The sequence below is a fragment of the Alosa alosa genome, chromosome 8 (genome assembly GCF_017589495.1).
Source record: "Alosa alosa isolate M-15738 ecotype Scorff River chromosome 8, AALO_Geno_1.1, whole genome shotgun sequence".
Classification (NCBI taxonomy): Eukaryota; Metazoa; Chordata; class Actinopteri; order Clupeiformes; family Clupeidae; genus Alosa; species Alosa alosa.
In genome coordinates this window covers 34,428,855-34,447,610 of record NC_063196.1, presented here as the reverse complement: position 1 = coordinate 34,447,610, position 18,756 = coordinate 34,428,855, and the positions used below count along the sequence as shown (strand labels likewise).

The window sequence follows — 18,756 nt, the reverse complement described above, 5'->3', positions numbered from 1 at the left end:
CTGATACTAAGTATCCTCAGCTCAAACATCCCTGCTCACTTGGGGTCTTTTAGAGCCATTTGGCTCATATCCATTAAACCGGTTCTTGGTTCTCTCTGTCTCCAGATTCAGGCTGAGTGCTTGGAAACGGTGTACGGCCCCTGGCCTCCCTGTGGAGTTGATGAATACTTAAACACTACTATTTACTGTTGTTTTATGAGGGTCTGAGTGTGTGAGTGTGTGTGTGTGTGTGTGTGTGTTCAGCGCCAGTAGAAACACACATCGGGGCTCATATTGTGATTTTATTTATTACCCTTCGATTGACACACACACACACAGACGCGCCGGTGCATCATTATCACGAATACCAAACAACTCAACCCCCCACACTAACTGCAAAATATCAGGAGTTCATGTGTGTGTGTGCGGTGTGTGTGTGTGTCTGTAAGTGTCTGAGTGTGTGTGCGTGTGTGTGTGCAGGTGTGTGTGGTGTGTGTCCAACACGACATCAGGCCGATCCCTCCTCGTTCGATCCCGCGCCCAGTTCCTGGAACCAAACCATCCCCAACCCACTGCTGAACCATATTCCGATGCGCGCGCGCGCACGGTGCGTGCGCGGCAAAATGCTGCGCGCGCCGCGTAGCAGCAGCCGACCGACAAATAGGGTGCGTGTGGCAAGTGCTGCAGGCAGGCAGACGCGGCAGCAGTGGCGGTCGCTATGCGCAGGCGCGCTGCCAGGTAGCGCCGCCAGTGTACAGCGCAGCAGTACGCGCAAAGATCGCGCGCGGCAGGCAGTGGCAGTGGCAGGCGGCGTGGTGCGCATACAGCGCGGCAGGTTGATCCAGTGGCAGGCGCAGTAGCGCGGTATGGCAAGGGGTGTTGAAGATAAAGGTGTGTACACGAGGGGTTGTGGGGTGTGTGTGGGGCAGGTAGGTGTGTGTAGCAGGTGGTGTGTGTACAGTAGGCAGTGCGTGTGTGTGTGTGTGTGTGTGTACCTCTCGGTGCCTTCTCCAGACTGCAGGTTGAACAGCAGTGAGGGGACGATCTTGTCCATGTGTTGGGGTTCCCAGATGTTGGCCTGCAGCTCGTCATTCACCGTTTTCCTCACCACACCCTGAAGTCCCTTAATGCCCGCCATACGGATCCTACCACACACACACACACACACACACACAACATCATTAACACACACACACACACCGAAGTCCCTTAATTTTACACACGATCCCACCACACACAATAACACAACACACATTGTAATTAATACAATACACATGACACATTCCTGAAGTCTCTTTAATGCTCTATACGGATCTCTACTACATACACACACACACACACACACACACACTAATATAATACACACACACTCCTGAAGTCTCCCTTTTAATGCCCGCCTATACACACTAACATCATTAACACACACAATACACATAATACACTTGAAGTCCTTTAATGCCAGCTTATATAATGGATCACACACACATAACACACACACACACACACTATCATTAATACACACACACATACCTTGAAGTTAATGCCCGCCATTATTCTACTTTCACAAGATTATTAACAATAATAATAATAATATCATTAATACCCACACAATTGAAGTCCCTTAATGCCCGCCATACTGGATCCTACTTACACATACACACCATTAATACACAATACATTCTGAAGTCCCTTTAATGCCCGCCATAATGGATCCTAACACACATTAATACACACACACACACACATTATCATTAAGTTCACTAAGTCGTTTAATGCCCGCTTGGTATATGGATCTCTACCACATAATAATAACACACATAAACATCATTAATACACACCCTCCTTCGAAGTCCTTTTAATGCTCGCCTACGGATCCTACTACACACACACATACACACACATACACACACATTAATAATACAAAATTATTAATACATTATTACACACACTTGAAGTCCTCTTAATGTCCGCCATAATGGATCCTACTACACACACACACACACACACACACACATAATACAAATACACACAAAGTCCTTTAATGCTCGCCATTAATAATAATAATAACATCATTAACTAATAATACCCTTGAAAACTTTAAGTCCTTTAATACACAAGCTATACACATCACATACATACACACACAACATCATTAATACTTACACAATTCTGAAGTCCTTAATGCTCCGGCCATAATGGATCTCTACACACAATACTAATAATACACATACACACACCTCTTGAAGTCTCCTTAATGCCTTCGCTTATACGGATTCTACTACACAAGAAGTCCAAATATCATCCTACCACACATAACACAATATTACCCATTACAATTATTACTTGAAGTCCTTTAATGCCCGCTTATAATGGATCCTCTACCACACACACACACACATATTTAAGTCCCTTAATGCCACCAGTATACTTGATCTCACTAATAAGTACACTTATCGCCTCGCCAACATCATTAATATTAATATTACGAAGTCCTTTTTTTTAATGCACCGCTTACACACACATTACACACACAAACACACACACACAACACACACACAAATATCATACTGCATTAATTCCATTTGAAGTCCTTCTTTACTGCTCGCCCGCTTCCTCTAATAATACACCTCTGATAAAGTCGGATCGGATCTACCTAATTACTAATAATACACACAACATCATACCCTGAAGTCCTTTAATAATGCTTTACGATGCCCGAAGTCTCCTACCCGGATGGATCCTACTACCACACACACACACAAACACACACACACACAAATATCATTAACACAATATTACACACACAAAGTCATCATTAATGGATCCTATAATATTACACCCTGAAGTCCCTTAATGCCCGCCATACGGATCCTACCACACACACACACACACACACACACACACAACATCATTAACACACACACACACACCCTGAAGTCCCTTAATGCCCGCCATACGGATCCTACCACATTATAATGGATCTCCCTTTAATACGGATCACACACACACACACACATTACGAAGTCCCTTTAATGCTCGCCCATATACGATCTCTACCACACACACACACACACACACACATTACCTCCTGAAGTCCTTAATGCTCATACCATACGGATCCTACACACACACACACACACACACACACACCCTGAAGTCCCTTAATGCTCTCGCTTTATAATGGATCCTACCACACACACAATAATACACACACACACACCTCTGAAGTCCTTTAATGCCCGCCATAATGATCCTCTACCACACACACACACACACACACACACACATTCTGAAGTCCCTTAATGCTCCGCTAATGGATCCTACCACACACACACACACACACCACCTCTGAAGTCCCTCCTTAATGCCACCGCCATAATGGATCCTACCACACACACACACACACACACAACATCATTAACACACACACAACACACACACACACTGAAACCCCTTAATGCCCGCCATACGGATCCTACACACACACACACACACACCCTTGAAGTCCTCCTTTAATGCCCGCCAAGTACGATCCTAACACCACACATTACACAACACACACACACACACACCCTGAAGTCCCTTAATGCCCGCCATACGGATCCTACCACACACACACACACACTGAAGTCCCTTAATGCCCGCCATACGGATCCTACCACACACACACACACACACACACACCCTGAAGTCCCTTAATGCCCGCCATACGGATCCTACCACACACACACACACACACACACCCTGAAGTCCCTTAATGCCCGCCATACGGATCCTACCACACACACACACACACACACACACCCTGAAGTCCCTTAATGCCCGCCATACGGATCCTACCACACACACACACACACACACACCCTGAAGTCCTTAATGCCCGCCATACGGATCCTACCACACACACACACAACATCATTAACACACACACACACACACACACACACACCTGAAGTCCCTTAATGCCCGCCATACGAATCCTACCACACACACACACAACATCATTAACACACACACACACACACACCCTGAAGTCCCTTAATGCCCGCCATACGAATCCTACCACACACACACACACACACACAACATCATTAACACACACACACACACCCTGAAGTCCCTTAATGCCCGCCATACGAATCCTACCACACACACACACAACATCATTAACACACACACACACACACACACACCTTGAAGTCCTTTAATGCCTAATGCCGCATATTTTAATCCTACCACACACACACACACACACCCTGAAGTCCCTTAATGCCCGCCATACGGATCCTACCACACACACACACAACATCATTAACACACACACACACACACAACTTGAAGTCCCTTAATGCCCGCCATACGGATCCTACCACACACACACAACATCATTAACACACACACACACACACACTGAAGTCCCTTAATGCCCGCCATACGGATCCTACCACACACACACACACACAACATCATTAACACACACACACACACACACCTGAAGTCCCTTAATGCCCGCCATACGGATCCTACCACACACACACACACACACAACATCATTAACACACACACACACACACACCTTGAAGTCCTTTAATGCCCGCCATAATTTAATCCTACCTACACACACACACACACACACAAACATCATTAACACACACACACACACCCTTGAAGTCCCTTTAATGCCCGCATATTTTAATCCTACTACACACACACACACAACATCATTAACACACACACACACACACACACCTGAAGTCCCTTAATGCCCGCCATACGGATCCTACCACACACACACACACACACAAACATCATTAACACACACACACACACCCTGAAGTCCCTTAATGCCCGCCATACGGATCCTACCACCACACACACACACACACCCTGAAGTCCCTTAATGCCCGTACACGGATCCTACCACACACACACACACACACCCCTGAAGTCCCTTAATGCCCGCCATACGGATCCTACCACACACACACACAATCACAACATCATTAACACACACACACACACACACGCAGGGCCCAGGTGCGGTCAGGCCAGCGGGTTCCAGGGTTCCTTACTTGGTGCGGATGTCGGGGTCCTCATAGCCGGAGTGGCACATCTCACTGAAGCGCGACACGAAGAAGTCGTAACTGCGATGGTACGACGGCGTGTCCTCCTCGATGTTGGCAAACTTCACAAACTGTGGAGGGAGAGGAGAGGAGAGGAGAGAGGAGATGAGTTTTCTCTTTTCTTGCCTGCTGAACACACACGACTGCTCTGGCAATGCTACAGCCTATCTGTCATGCACACACAGCACTTTGAATCAGCATTTGAGAAAGAGGGAGAGAAAGAGGGACAATGGGAGTGTTGCATGAGGACTGTGTTGCATCATTACATTACATTACATTACACTTGGCTGACGCTTTTTTAGCCAAAGCGACTAACAACATGGTAAACAGTTTAAGTTTTAGAGCAATTCTCAACAATTTTAGGACAATTTAAAAACATTAGAGTACAGTAAGAATCAGTGCATCAGTGAGTGCTGTTTTTAACAGTTACTTGTCAGTTTAAGACGGCTGGTGAGTGCTAGGACCAGTAAGACTTGTTGTAAGTGTTGCTATGAGAGGAGATGTTCTCTAAAGAGCTGGGTCTTCAGGAGTTTTTTGAAAATGGAGAGCATCATGTCCTGCCGTGTCCTTCCTGTCGATATGGAGCCTCATCATCAGATATGGTGAGTGCAGATGCTCTGAAGCCTTATTACAGATATCACACACACACACACACACACACACACACACACACACACACAACTGCCTCACACTTATTACAGATATCACACACACACACACACACACACACACACACACACACACACACAACTACCTCACACTTATTACAGATATGACACACACACACACACACACACACACACAGCTCACACTAATTACAGATATGACACACACTCACACGCACACACACAGACACACACACAGCTCACACTTATTACAGATAAGCCCATTAAATCAGAAGCGTTAGGTAACCGCCAGGTGTGTGTGTGTGTGTGTGTGTGAGTGAGTGTGCATGGGGGGGTAACCGCCAGGCCTTATCAAATATGCGTCACCATATCTTAACTGTGCTAATAATAGCAAAGGATAAGTCTTACACTGCCAGACAGAGCTTTCATCACACACACACAGGAACATCCACATCTCACACACACACACACACACACACACAGGAACATCCACATCTCACACACACACACATGTCCACCTCTCTCTCAAAGAGCCCAGGAGCCTTTAGAGAGCGGCAGGCTGCTGGTCAGGTGGACTGGCCTCACACTGCAGCCATTAGAGGCCTGGCCTCACTCACACACACACACACACACACACACACACACACACACACACACAGGAACATCCACATCTCACACTCACGCTGCTGGTCAGGTGGACTGGCCTCACACTGCAGCCATTAGAGGCCTGTGGCCGGTTGCACAAAGCACCTTAAGTTTTTTCCCTTAAGTATTACCCTTAAGACTTAATTTCTCCTCAGGTAAGGGATTTACTTAAGGGTGTTGCACAGAATACCTAAACTATGTTTCCATAGTTAATGAGAAACGCCAAGGGATTTACTGCACTGAAAGGGATTTTCCGGCATGAAAATTCTATAGTTTCCACGGAGATTGTTCAACAGCTGTAGCCTAGCTAACTGCCTTTTGCCGCATGATGTCATAGTTAACCTACCGAACACAGTGCTTATATTTTATCATTCATCTTACCTTAATAATATTAGCGAAATTATCCAGTTATCAAGTAAAACATGTTAAATACATGAACTGAACAATACTAGTTGGCAAGTTAGAAATGATCCTGACTGTCATCAGTGCACCAACGCTTTTGCCTAGCTTAACCCAACCGGCTCATAGGCCAACAAGACATCCACATGAATTGTTAACGTTAGCAGGGGCGCAGGAGATATTTTGAAAGTGAGGGGGACCGAATTGTGAACACAAACCCATAGTGAGATCAGATTTCCAGATATCGGATCGCCACCTCTGGCCCACTTTCGACCATCATATTTTAAACTTGCCAGAATATTAAGATAATACCATTGATTGTTTTCAAAATATTTTTTGATTAAAATTGTCAAAACTGTGAGATGAGCACAACGCCAGATCTGCCTTCAGACCAACTGTCTGCAGTTAATATTTGTGCAATGTTAGAACATGTTGGCTTAACAAGTTACCAGTCCAGAACACACAGAAAATTGCAACAGAAAGTTGCCTTTATAATCAACTACTATTTGTTCCAACAGCATTTAAACCAAGCATTTATACAATTGAAAAAAAATATATATTACATAAGAAGTATTAATAATATTACATAAAATACTGTTACTGTAGTAACTGTACCACATTATCCCAAGCTTCAAAGAGCTCCCCATGTTTGTGACAGCCAGACGTGACACCGCTAAATTCTCAGCTCGTTTATACCCCACACTGAACGCCTAAGAAAGGCCCATCACTCTGGGGTGTGGTAGCCTACTCTCTGGGTTTTATGCACCAAGGTAACTGAAGTATTCAATTTGTGTCTTGAAATTATGTTTGAAATAAATGTATTAGAACAAAAACTTTGGGTAGGCCTATATACTAGTATTTTATAGTTAGGCTAGTGAAAACGAGTTGATCAGTAGGCTAGTTGAGTTTGTTATCAATAAACATAACAGCTAATGTCATGTTGAGCAGGAGATAGGCTACCATAAATCCTCAAATTATGCCCGTGATTGATTCTATTTATAGCCGGACAAATAAAGGCAGGTTCCCATATTTGCCTATACCATACCAACAATTGCCATCAGTCCACCAGCGCTAGAAGACATTGCTTCGATTTAAGTCAATGAAATAACACCTCTTCTTAATATTTTATTATATTGTTGGTTGGATTAATAAAGTCGTTTTCCTACCATGGGTCTCCAACACACGCTCTCAAGCTCATTGTCTTGCCGCCCCTTTCGAGCTAATTGCCAGAGGCTGAAGCCTACATTTAACGCAATTGTTGCGTGACTCAAGGCATTCCAGCCTACTAAATCATGCACAATTAAACAATAACTCAATTTAGGCTACTTGGATCTTAGATCCCAAACCAAACCGAAAATGTTATGCTTTTGATGACCTACCAGTATGCCTCTCCAAACGAAAAGCATCTCTAATGATGGTTGTTAGTAGACAAACTGGCTTCAGATATCCAACAGAGTGAATATGAGATTGTGCAGTCTTACAGTAGGCCTACTTAGATGGCTGTGGTTAGTGATGTGATGCTGTTAATGGGGAGTTTTAACATAGTTAATATGCAGAAACCCTATAGGTTATTATTTATTTAGGCTGTGGTATAAGGCTTTTTTTGGGGAGTATCAAATAGTGAGGGGGGAAACCCTATGGCCTGTCTCTTCAGCACTCAAAAGTGGGGACATATCCCCATGTCCCCCCCGCCTCCTCCTGCCCTGAACGTTAGCCTACGTAAACCAAACAATAACAATACATTACGTTTCTGATAGGCCTATCTATTTGACAGAGGAAGCATATTAATAGAGAGGTTTTATTTTGAATGGTCAAAAGTAGTTAATAAACTTCAATTATCAGCATCAATTCAGTTAATAATGGTTAAGGTAGAGTCAGATGTCCCTTAGGGTTTTCCCCTTAGTTAGACTACTAAGGTCTTTTGTGCAACAGTTTAAGGGATTTCTTACAAGATAAGGACAAACCCTTAAATACTAAGGAAAATGTTAAGGAACCCTTAAGGAGAAAACTTAAGGGTGTTTGTGCAACCGTTTTTATTTAAGGGACCCTTAAATCAGATTTTAAGGGAAAAACTTAACTTAAGGTGCTTTGTGCAACCGGCCACTGGCCTCACACACACCCACACACACGCTACTGGTCAGGTGGACTGGCCTCACACACACTGCAGCCATTAGAGGCCTGGCGTCCCTGGGGGGGAAATGTCAGCCATTAAAGTTTGATGCCCTGGCATTCTGAACACTAATTAAGAGCAAAGACAGATCCGCCTCCCTCCCACGGAACACACACACACAGCTGCACACACACACACACACAGCTGCACACACACACACACACACACATGGCTCAGGCTGATGTGAGAAATACACAGCTGCAGCTGCAGAGTGTGCGCACACACACATACACACTCTACTTGTGTGTGTGTGTTTGTGTGTGTGTGTGTGAGAGAGAGAGCTTACAGAGTTGGTGCCGAGGATCTGCAGGTTGGGCTTGTCTGACTCCAGGAGCTTGCGCACCATTTTGAGGAAGCTCTCCACAAACAGGTTGATGCTCTGGCAGTGGCACGCCATCAGGAGCTGATCCAGAGCTTCCATAGCGATACACACATACCTGAGGACACACACACACACTTATGTCTCAAAAATCGAACAGGATTTTTTTCACAAAAGTGACAGCCATGAGCAAAACAAGAACAGAAGAGAATTCAACACACACACACGCGCACACACACACACACACACACACACACACACACACACACACAGGCATGCTTGGTTGCCATGGCGCCGCATATGGCTGCCTCGGTATCTTGGTGCGCTTTGTTGTTTTTGTTTGTTTGTTTACTCAGTGTCCTGCTGTACAGGGAACTCTTACTCTAGAAGAGCTTACTGCCTCAGCTGTAGGATCCCTGAGGACTTATTCCCTACCCTCACTGCCTCAGCTGTAGGATCCCTGAGGACGTATTCCCTACCCTCACTGCCTCAGCTGTAGGATCCCTGAGGACTTATTCCCTACCCTCACTGCCTCGGCATTATAATCACCGCTGCATGGAAAGTGAAAGGCCGAAGGAGAGGGAAGCAAGCTGGTGCGCTTGTCCATCTCTGGCGACGCATACGGCTGCCTCGGTATCGACGGGGCCTCTGAACCCCACTGGCGACGCATACGGCTGCCTCGGTATCGACGGGGCCTCTGAACCCCACTGGCCCGGGGGGTGTTTTTTTCCAAAGTGCGGAATGCGGTGCGGAACATTAAAGATGAAGTCCAGCTACTGACTGGGAAAACCAGACACTTTTCTTCATCTGCTGTTCTGTGCTTCACGGAAACGTGGTTATGTGGAACGATTCCCGACTCTGCGGTACAGCTGGCAGGATTCCAACTCCTTCGAGTGGACCGGGATACTAAACTCTCCAGTAAAGCGAAAGGCGGAGGAATATGTTTTAATATCAACAGCAGCTGGTGCAATGACGTGGCAGTTATTCCACAGCACTGCTCTCCTGAACTGGAGTCATTCTTCATTAACTGTAAACCTAAATCTAACTGTAAAATTAAATCTAGAGCTGAATGCTGCAAAAACTGTGAAGATAGTTGTGGACTTCAGGAGGAATCCAGCCTCACTAGTCCCCATCATACTCCATAACTCAATAACTCACTAGTCCCCATCATACTCCATAACTCCATAACTCACTAGTCCCCATCATACTCCATAACTCCATAACTCACTAGTCCCCATCATACTCCATAACTCACTAGTCCCCATCATACTCACTTGTCCCCATCATACTCCATAACTCACTAGTCCCCATCATACTCCATAACTCACTAGTCCCCATCATACTCCATAACTCACTAGTCCCCATCATACTCCATAACTCCATAACTCACTAGTCCCCATCATACTCCATAACTCACTAGTCCCCATCATACTCCATAACTCCATAACTCACTAGTCCCCATCATACTCCATGACAGTGAACACTGTGGAGTCCTTCCGCTTCCTGGGAACCATCATCTCACATGATCTGAAGTGGGAGCTTAACATCAGAAAAGCACACCAGAGGATGTACTTCTTGCGGCAGCTGAGGATGATGGTGCACTTCTACTCTACCATCATACACCTGTATAAGAGAGCCTTTAGTTAACTCATCTTACCTTGTGGAGTACCGTATTTTCCGGACTATAAGTCGCTCCTGAGTATAAGTCGCATCAGTCAAAAAATGCGTCATGAGCAGGAAAAAAACATATATAAGTCGCATTTATTTAGAAATGTATTTCACAAAGTCCAAAACCAAAAACAGAGACTATGTAACTGGATTATTGAGGCCAAAAAGATTAATGAAGATGAAGGAGTGAAGGCAGCCAAGTGGAGGGCAGGAAGGTAATTGCAAAGCAAAAGATTCACTGAAAGAAAATGCCATGAGGTGCACCAAAATGTATCTAAAATGTGGAGAATACAATGCAATCAAGCATTTTGGGCGATGTGGAGTCACAAGCTGGCAGCAGATTAAATGCTCACGAGAGAGAAAAAAAAAGAAAAATCAAAACGATGGCAGTTTGTAAAGCGATTCACTGAACAGGGCCGAAGCGAGCCTATAGGCCGACAGTAATTAATAAAAACAATTTACAAAAGATTCACTGAACAAAAATGCTGATATGATGCATGAAAATGTAGCTAAAAATGTGGAGAATACAATGCAATCAACCTTTTTGGCGATGTGGAGTCACAAGCTGGCAGCAGATTAAATGCTCACGATAGAGAAAAAAGACAAAAGGGCGGACCTAAGCTGTAATTGTAAAGCAATTTACAAAAGATTCACTGAACAAAAATGCTGATGTGGTACATGAAAATGTAGCTAAAAATGTGGAGAATGCAATGCAATCAAGCATTTTGGACGATGTGGAGATACAAGCTGGCAGCAGATTAAATGCTTTCGAGAGAAAAAAGATGCGGGTTTAAATTGACGTGCAGACCGAAGCTGCAGCAAGCAGGTGATATTTAGAAATGTATTTCACAAAATCCAAGACTAAGAACAGACAGACTATGTAACTGTAGCCTACACATTGAGGCCAAAAATATTGAGAATTCTACAGGGAATGTTAATGAAGAAGAAGGAGTGAATAGTGGCAAGAGGCAAGCCGTAGGCTGCTGACAAGGCCCGACGCTAATTGTATAGCAATTTACAAAAAAATCACTTAACTCTGTTGTTCATGAAAATGTAGCTAGAAAATGTGGAGAATGCAATGCAATCAATCATTTTGTACGATATATTGGCACAGGCTGGCATGCAGCAGAACAATTGCTTGGCTGGCCACCTCCGAGACAGCGAGAGAAAAAAAAGATGCACATTTAAAAGGGTCTAAATTCCAGCGCGGAATTGCAGGTATTGCGAATAAATCATTACTTAGTATTGAGCATAATAAAAGTTCCGCAAATCTAGCCATCATAATGCGAGAGATTCCCACACATTTTACCCTGTACCCTGTCTGCAGTGGTGGAATGTAACGAAGTACTTCGTTACTGTACTTAAGTCAATTTTCCACGTATTTGTAAGTAAAATTTATAGTGCATACTTTTGACTTTTACTTCGTTACATTTTACAGCAATTATCTGTACTTTTACTCCGCTACATTTCTACAACACCATCGTTCCTTTTTACGATACATTTTATAATCAGTTTTTTTTTCTCTCTCTGACAAACACGTTTGTTTTACCGGGGGGTTGCTACCAAAGATTCTGGAGCGCTACGTGCATTCTTAGAAACATAAGCTTCTAGTCTATACCAGGCAAAGCGTGCATGAGCTTGTAGCCATCTGCATTCGGTAGGCTATATTCACCAGACCCATGGCTACATTGTACATGCAACTGTGTGCTGTGCCTTTCTCTGTCTGTTATCTGCAGCGTTAGGGCCTCCTCTCCGATGAGATTGCTATCCGCGGATCAGCGAAGTTACAGGCTATGCCCATGCTTCTGTCACACGTCTGATCATTTGCGGCACAAATGAATGGTAGACTATTAATGAACCGGTGGCTGGAAAAAACGTAACATTTTCCAGATTAGGAAAATATTCCTTAATTGTGTGTGATTAAATAAAGATACATAGCCTACACTTGGGGGGTAGTAACGTGAGCGCTCATTCAATGTCTATGCGTCTGCGCAAGTGAAACTGAACTTAATCATAAAGACACCTTTCTCAGCAACTTTTCTGTTCAATCAGCATAATTGGCATTACGATCCACCCGACGTTTCCCTTGTCTACCCCGTTAAACTTCAGGCTCTCGTGTTTTGCTGAATGATATTACTCAGCAGATCACCCTAGTAGATAACCAGAATTACAGTCTCTAGAATTGTAGGTCAGAATGTAAACTGGGCCACAGATGGTAAGCACAATTGCATTAACTTAAAACGATCTAGTCGAGTATAACCTAAAACTAATTAAAATGCCACAGCCCATACTGATTTGTCCTTTTAGAATATAGATATTAAGAGAATAAATCATTATATACTCTCTCCCTCCTCTCCCCCCACCCTCAGCTACATAACATCCTGGACATTGGACCCACAATGGCCGCCTGCACTACTCCACCTGCACACTTGAACACTTGCACACTTGTACACTTTTTACAACTTGGTGTTGTTGTCCTGAAAACACAACACTTCTGCTGCTCTTACATAACTTGCACCACTATGCCACTTTCTTTATTCTTTATTACTTAGGTCAAACAGTATTTTATAGTATTTTACAGTATTTGCACTAGTATTTTATTGACTGTCTATGCACAATTTCAACAAAATTTTGCTGCTCTTATTTTTTCATTATTATTATTATATGTGCCCTCTTTATTTACTTATTTACTTACTTTTTGTTTTTACTTGAATGTTATGTTTGTCTGTGGACTTAAAATTGGTCAAATATGTCTTGTCTTCACCGTGGGATAGTGAGAAACGTAATTTCGATCTCTTTGTATGTCTGGAACATGTGAAGAAATTGACAATAAAGCTGACTTTGACTTTGACTTTGACTTATGCAAATACTTAAAGTACATTTAAAAGCAGGTACTTTTTACTTTTACTTAAGTAGAGTTGTCATTGTGGTACTTTTACTTTTACTAAAGTAAATATTTCTCTGTGTATTTGTACTTTTACTTAAGTACTGAGTTTCAGTACTTCCTCCACCACTGCCTGTCTGACATTAATATAATAATGGAGCGGCCTGAATGCGGGACTATTGACGGACCAACTCTGACTTCGATTGAACCCCATGCAGACACACACACACGCGCGCGCAGGACCACTTTGGGGGTGCCTCTCTTTCGTTGCTCTCTCTCTCTCTCTCTCTCAGCAGGATTTGTCACCGCTGAAGTCAGATTATAGCCTAGGTGCTTCAACATCAACCGCTATCGACAGGAAAGGAAAACAAACATTTAGCGATCAGGAACCGTCAGGAATTTTGCAAATACAGAAGCATGACCGCCTAGGGTATAACGTAGAGAACATGGATGACTTCTCTATTTGACGTTCGATTGCGGAAGTGAACAGACAGCTACAGACACGGAGCGCACATTAGGCCTACTTTCACTTTCTGTGCATATTCATTACGTGAAAGATAATTAGTAGCAAAACAGCGATCAAATATTACATGGTAGTGCGTTTTGTTTTCAAATGTTTTCATGCATGTCTAGATAACAGGTGAGGAATGTTTAGGAGACTCGTAAATCCTCAAATTTAGGCTGCGCAAAGCACAGCACCTTTATTTGGCCATGGTTTGTATTCGAGTCAGCTATAATATAGTCCTTTATTTCTTGCGTTTTATTGTGAGACATAGGCCTACTTTTCGTTTGGAGCGGCATGGGTAGGCTATCAAAAGCAGATGTTTAATTTGAGATTTAATTTACGTTTGGACTGTTGATTATATTGCTAAATATCGGGACTGATGACCACTGAAATCTGTGGGGTATTTAATGGCTTACTATTAAGTTTCATAGTGTCGGGAATTTCGATTGCCATCCACTTATTGCGAGATAAGGTGTCCACCCTTTCATTCATTCATTCGTGTGCTGTGCTGCAAGGGAAAGCACTAATCTCTGACTGAAAGTGCACAGGACTTGTGCATTTGAGAGCGCTCTCTCGCGGCTGTAGACGTAATGTTTCACGTAGGGTTCATGTCAGTTAATATAAATTAACATTTAAAAACATGTTCAATTATATATTTTTTCATATATAAGTCGCACCTGACTATAAGTCGCAGGACCAGCCAAACTATGAAAAAAAGTGTGACTTATAGTCCGGAAAATATGGTACTTGTTCAGATTATTCTACATGTGACTGCTGCCATTAGAGCTGCAGCCAGCCAGAAGCAGATGGGCTCCCCCTATTAAGGTCAGGTTCTGCTCAAGGTTTCTTCCTGGAATATGGGAGTTTTTCCTTGCTTGGTGTGCTTGTAGGGGGTTAAGGGTTAAGGCTGCCAGTCGCTGGGTTTCTTAAACATCTGTATGTAAAGTCATATTATCACAACGCATACTAAGATCATACTAAGGCTAACCGCTTAGAGTCCGCATCAACGCATACTAAGATCATACTAAGGCTAACCGCTTAGAGTCCGCATCAGCGGGGCCTAAGCATTTGTTAGCAAAGCCTATATGTATATGTATATATATATATATATACTACTAAGTATTTCTGATATGTTGCTGATTGGATCATAAACAGCTGCAGCAATGAAGAGGAATGATTGATTCTTCTCTATTTTATTATTTTTAAAACTTTGTGTTTGTTGGAGCACCTTTAGAATGTTGGGTTTGTTGGTGTTTGTTGGAGCACATTTAGAATGTTGGGTTTGTTGGTGTTTGTTGGAGCACATTTAGAATGTTGGGATTGGCACCTTAACCCTTAAAGGTGTAGGTTTTTGAACATTCTAAGTTCCGCAACAATTGAAGGTTCTAAAATTCTATGTTGAATTCAATGAACCCAGATATTCTTTAGAATGTTCATTTCCCAACATTCCCGTCACACCGGTGTGACGGTACTCCTTTAAGGGTTAAAGGTGCGATTTGTAGGATTGTTACCGAACGTTCTGCAGGCCAAAATCAAAATACTGGTGAACGTTCTCAAGACTACCAGACGCGAGCCTCTTCTGGGTTGCCAGATGTAATGAGTAACGTTAGTTGACCTGCAGCTGCTTTAACGTTTCTCCAACCATGACCCAGCTACACATTAAGGAAACAATGAAAACAAAAAATACCTCTCTAACCAACGTAACATTTTTAGCTGAAGTTAGCGATGCAGATGAAGTTTAGCCTAGGCTACCTGTTGTGGAGAAATATGGCCAGCTCTGCGTCAGACTTGATATTCTTCGTTTGACGAAGACGTCACCATCTCAGGAAGCTCCTCCGATGTCCACTTAATTTTTAATTTTGGAAATTTGCCTGCCTCTCGTAGGCGTTCATGACTACAACTGACAGCTGTTGACAGTTGGCCTTTGCTAATTTGGCAACCCAAATAGGAGGACGTGCTAGCCCATTATTAATACGCTATTCTAGAATTAATCGTTCAAAACATAAACGAAAATTCCAAGAGATTCCGCCCCGTAACTCATTTTTTTTCATGGGTTTTACGGGTTAGAGTAAAATAAGAGTAAAATGATGTTGTCAAATAAGCCATTACTTCAATTCATCGTGTTTCCTTACTCTCTGACAACATATGGTGATCATTTTTGGAATGGTTACAGTTTATTTTCCATTATTTCCTACATACTGATTATACCTACATTGAGCTGCATTCTGTGTATAAAAGGTGCTATACAAATAAAGCTTATCATTAAGCCGTCCCTAGTGTGGTGGGGCAGAAATAAAAGAACACTCCCATGTTGGTGTGTGTTGTGTCGTCACCCCTTCTCTCCCATGTTGGTGTGTGTTGTGTCGTCACCCCTTCTCTCCCATGTTGGTGTGTGTTGTGTCGTCACCCCTTCTCTCCCATGTTGGTGTGTGTTGTGTCGTCACCCCTTCTCTCCCATGTTGTTGTGTGTTGTGTCGTCACCCCTTCTCTCCCATGATGGTATGTGTTGGTGTGTGTTGTGTCGTCACCCCTTCTCTCCCATGTTGTTGTGTGTTGTGTCGTCACCCCTTCTCTCCCATGATGGTATGTGTTGGTGTGTGTGTGTGTCACACCTTCTCTCCCATGTTGTTGTGTGTTGTGTTGTTTCTCTCCCATGATGGTATGTGTTGGTGTGTGTTGTGTGTCACCCCCCTTCTCTCCCATGTTGGTATGTGTTGGTGTGTGTTGTGTCTCTCCCATGATGGTATGTGTTGTTGTGTGTTGTGTCACACCCCTTCTCTCCCCATGTTATTGTGTGTTGTGTCACACCCCTTCTCCCCATCCCATGATGGTATGTGTTGGTGTGTGTTGTGTCACCACCCCTTCTCTCCCATGTTGTTGTGTGTTGTGTCGTCACCCCTTCTCTCCCATGATGGTATGTGTTGGTGTGTGTTGTGTCGTCACCCCTTCTCTCCCATGTTGTTGTGTGTTGTGTCGTCACCCCTTCTCTCCCATGATGGTATGTGTTGGTGTGTGTTGTGTCACACCCTTCCCATGTTGTTGTGTGCTGTGTCGTCCCCTCTCTCCCATGTTGTTGTGTGTTGTGTCACACCCCCTTCTCTCCCATGATGGTATGTGTTGGTGTGTGTTGTGTCGTCACCCCTTCTCTCCCATGTTGTTGTGTGTTGTGTCGTCACCCCTTCTCTCCCATGATGGTATGTGTTGGTGTGTGTTGTGTCGTCACCCCTTCTCTCCCATGTTGTTGTGTGTTGTGTCGTCACCCCTTCTCTCCCATGTTGTTGTGTGTTGTGTCGTCACCCCTTCTCTCCCATGATGGTATGTGTTGGTGTGTGTTGTGTCGTCGCCCATCCTCTCCCATGTTGGTGTGTGTTGGTGTGTGTCGTGTCGTCACCCCTCCTTACCCATATCGGTGTCGGGCCACATCACGGGACAGACGTTCCGACAGGTAGGCTCCGATCCGGTCCAGCTTCTCCGGCGCAGACAGGGCGTAGAATGTCAGCTTTTCCATGTTGGCCTTCACTAGGCCATCCTGAACACACACACACACACACAATCAGACTCTGCAGAACTCCAAGTCCAAAACACACCACAAACGAGAAGTTCTAAAGCAACTAGAGCACTGCAGCTCATACACACACCTACCAGCCCTCTCACACACACACACACACACACACACACACACACACACACACACACACACGCGCATTACGCCAAGACACGCTGCATTACACACACACACACACGCACGCACACACGCACACGCCCTCTGCTCTACTGATGCAGGTCACTCAGGCGTCTGTGCTCATTTCAGACCTCATTAATCTGATTACTGAGATACCAATCAATGGAGATCAACACAACTCCCCCCACACTGCTGAGCCAGGGCTTCAATTCACCCCACTGCTCTGGGAGTGAACAGTCTTTATTTGTCCCCTCACCCCACTGCCCTGGGAGTCTCTAATTTACCCCCTCATCCTGCTGCCCTGGGGTTTATTTGCCCCCTCATCCTGCTGCCCTGGGAGTAAAGAGTCTCTAATTTACCCCCTCACGTTGCTCCTCTGAGGGCAAACGGTTTTTATTTGCCCCTTCACCATACAGTCCCTTGGAGGCAACAGTGCACTAGAACTACCAGCTGCCAAGCTGCCAACGGATATGATTTAAATACCAACAACTCACACCTGTCTGCCAAGCTGCCAACAGATATGATTTAAATACCAACAACTCACACCTGTCTGCCAAGCTGCCAACGGATATGATTTAAATACCAACAACCCACACCTGTCTGCCAAGCTGCCAACGGATATGATTTAAATACCAACAACTCACACCTGCCTGCCAAGCTGCCAACGGATATGATTTAAATACCAACAACTCACACCTGTCTGCCAAGCTGCCAACGGATATGATTTAAACACCAACAACTCAAACCTGTCTGCCA

The 18,756-nt window shown here is 44.1% G+C and overlaps 1 protein-coding gene across 1 annotated transcript in view; it reads right to left on the bottom strand.

Moving 5' to 3' along the window:
• LOC125298861 (protein EFR3 homolog B-like) overlaps window positions 1-18,756 on the bottom strand; it is a gene marked incomplete at its 3' end in the record, with an annotated part of 69,759 nt that overhangs the window by 33,320 nt on the left and 17,683 nt on the right. Inside the window, 4 exon segments of the mRNA XM_048249730.1 lie at window positions 975-1,124; window positions 5,052-5,173; window positions 9,229-9,379; window positions 17,720-17,847. Of these exon segments, the coding sequence (XP_048105687.1) occupies window positions 975-1,124; window positions 5,052-5,173; window positions 9,229-9,379; window positions 17,720-17,847 (551 nt within the window).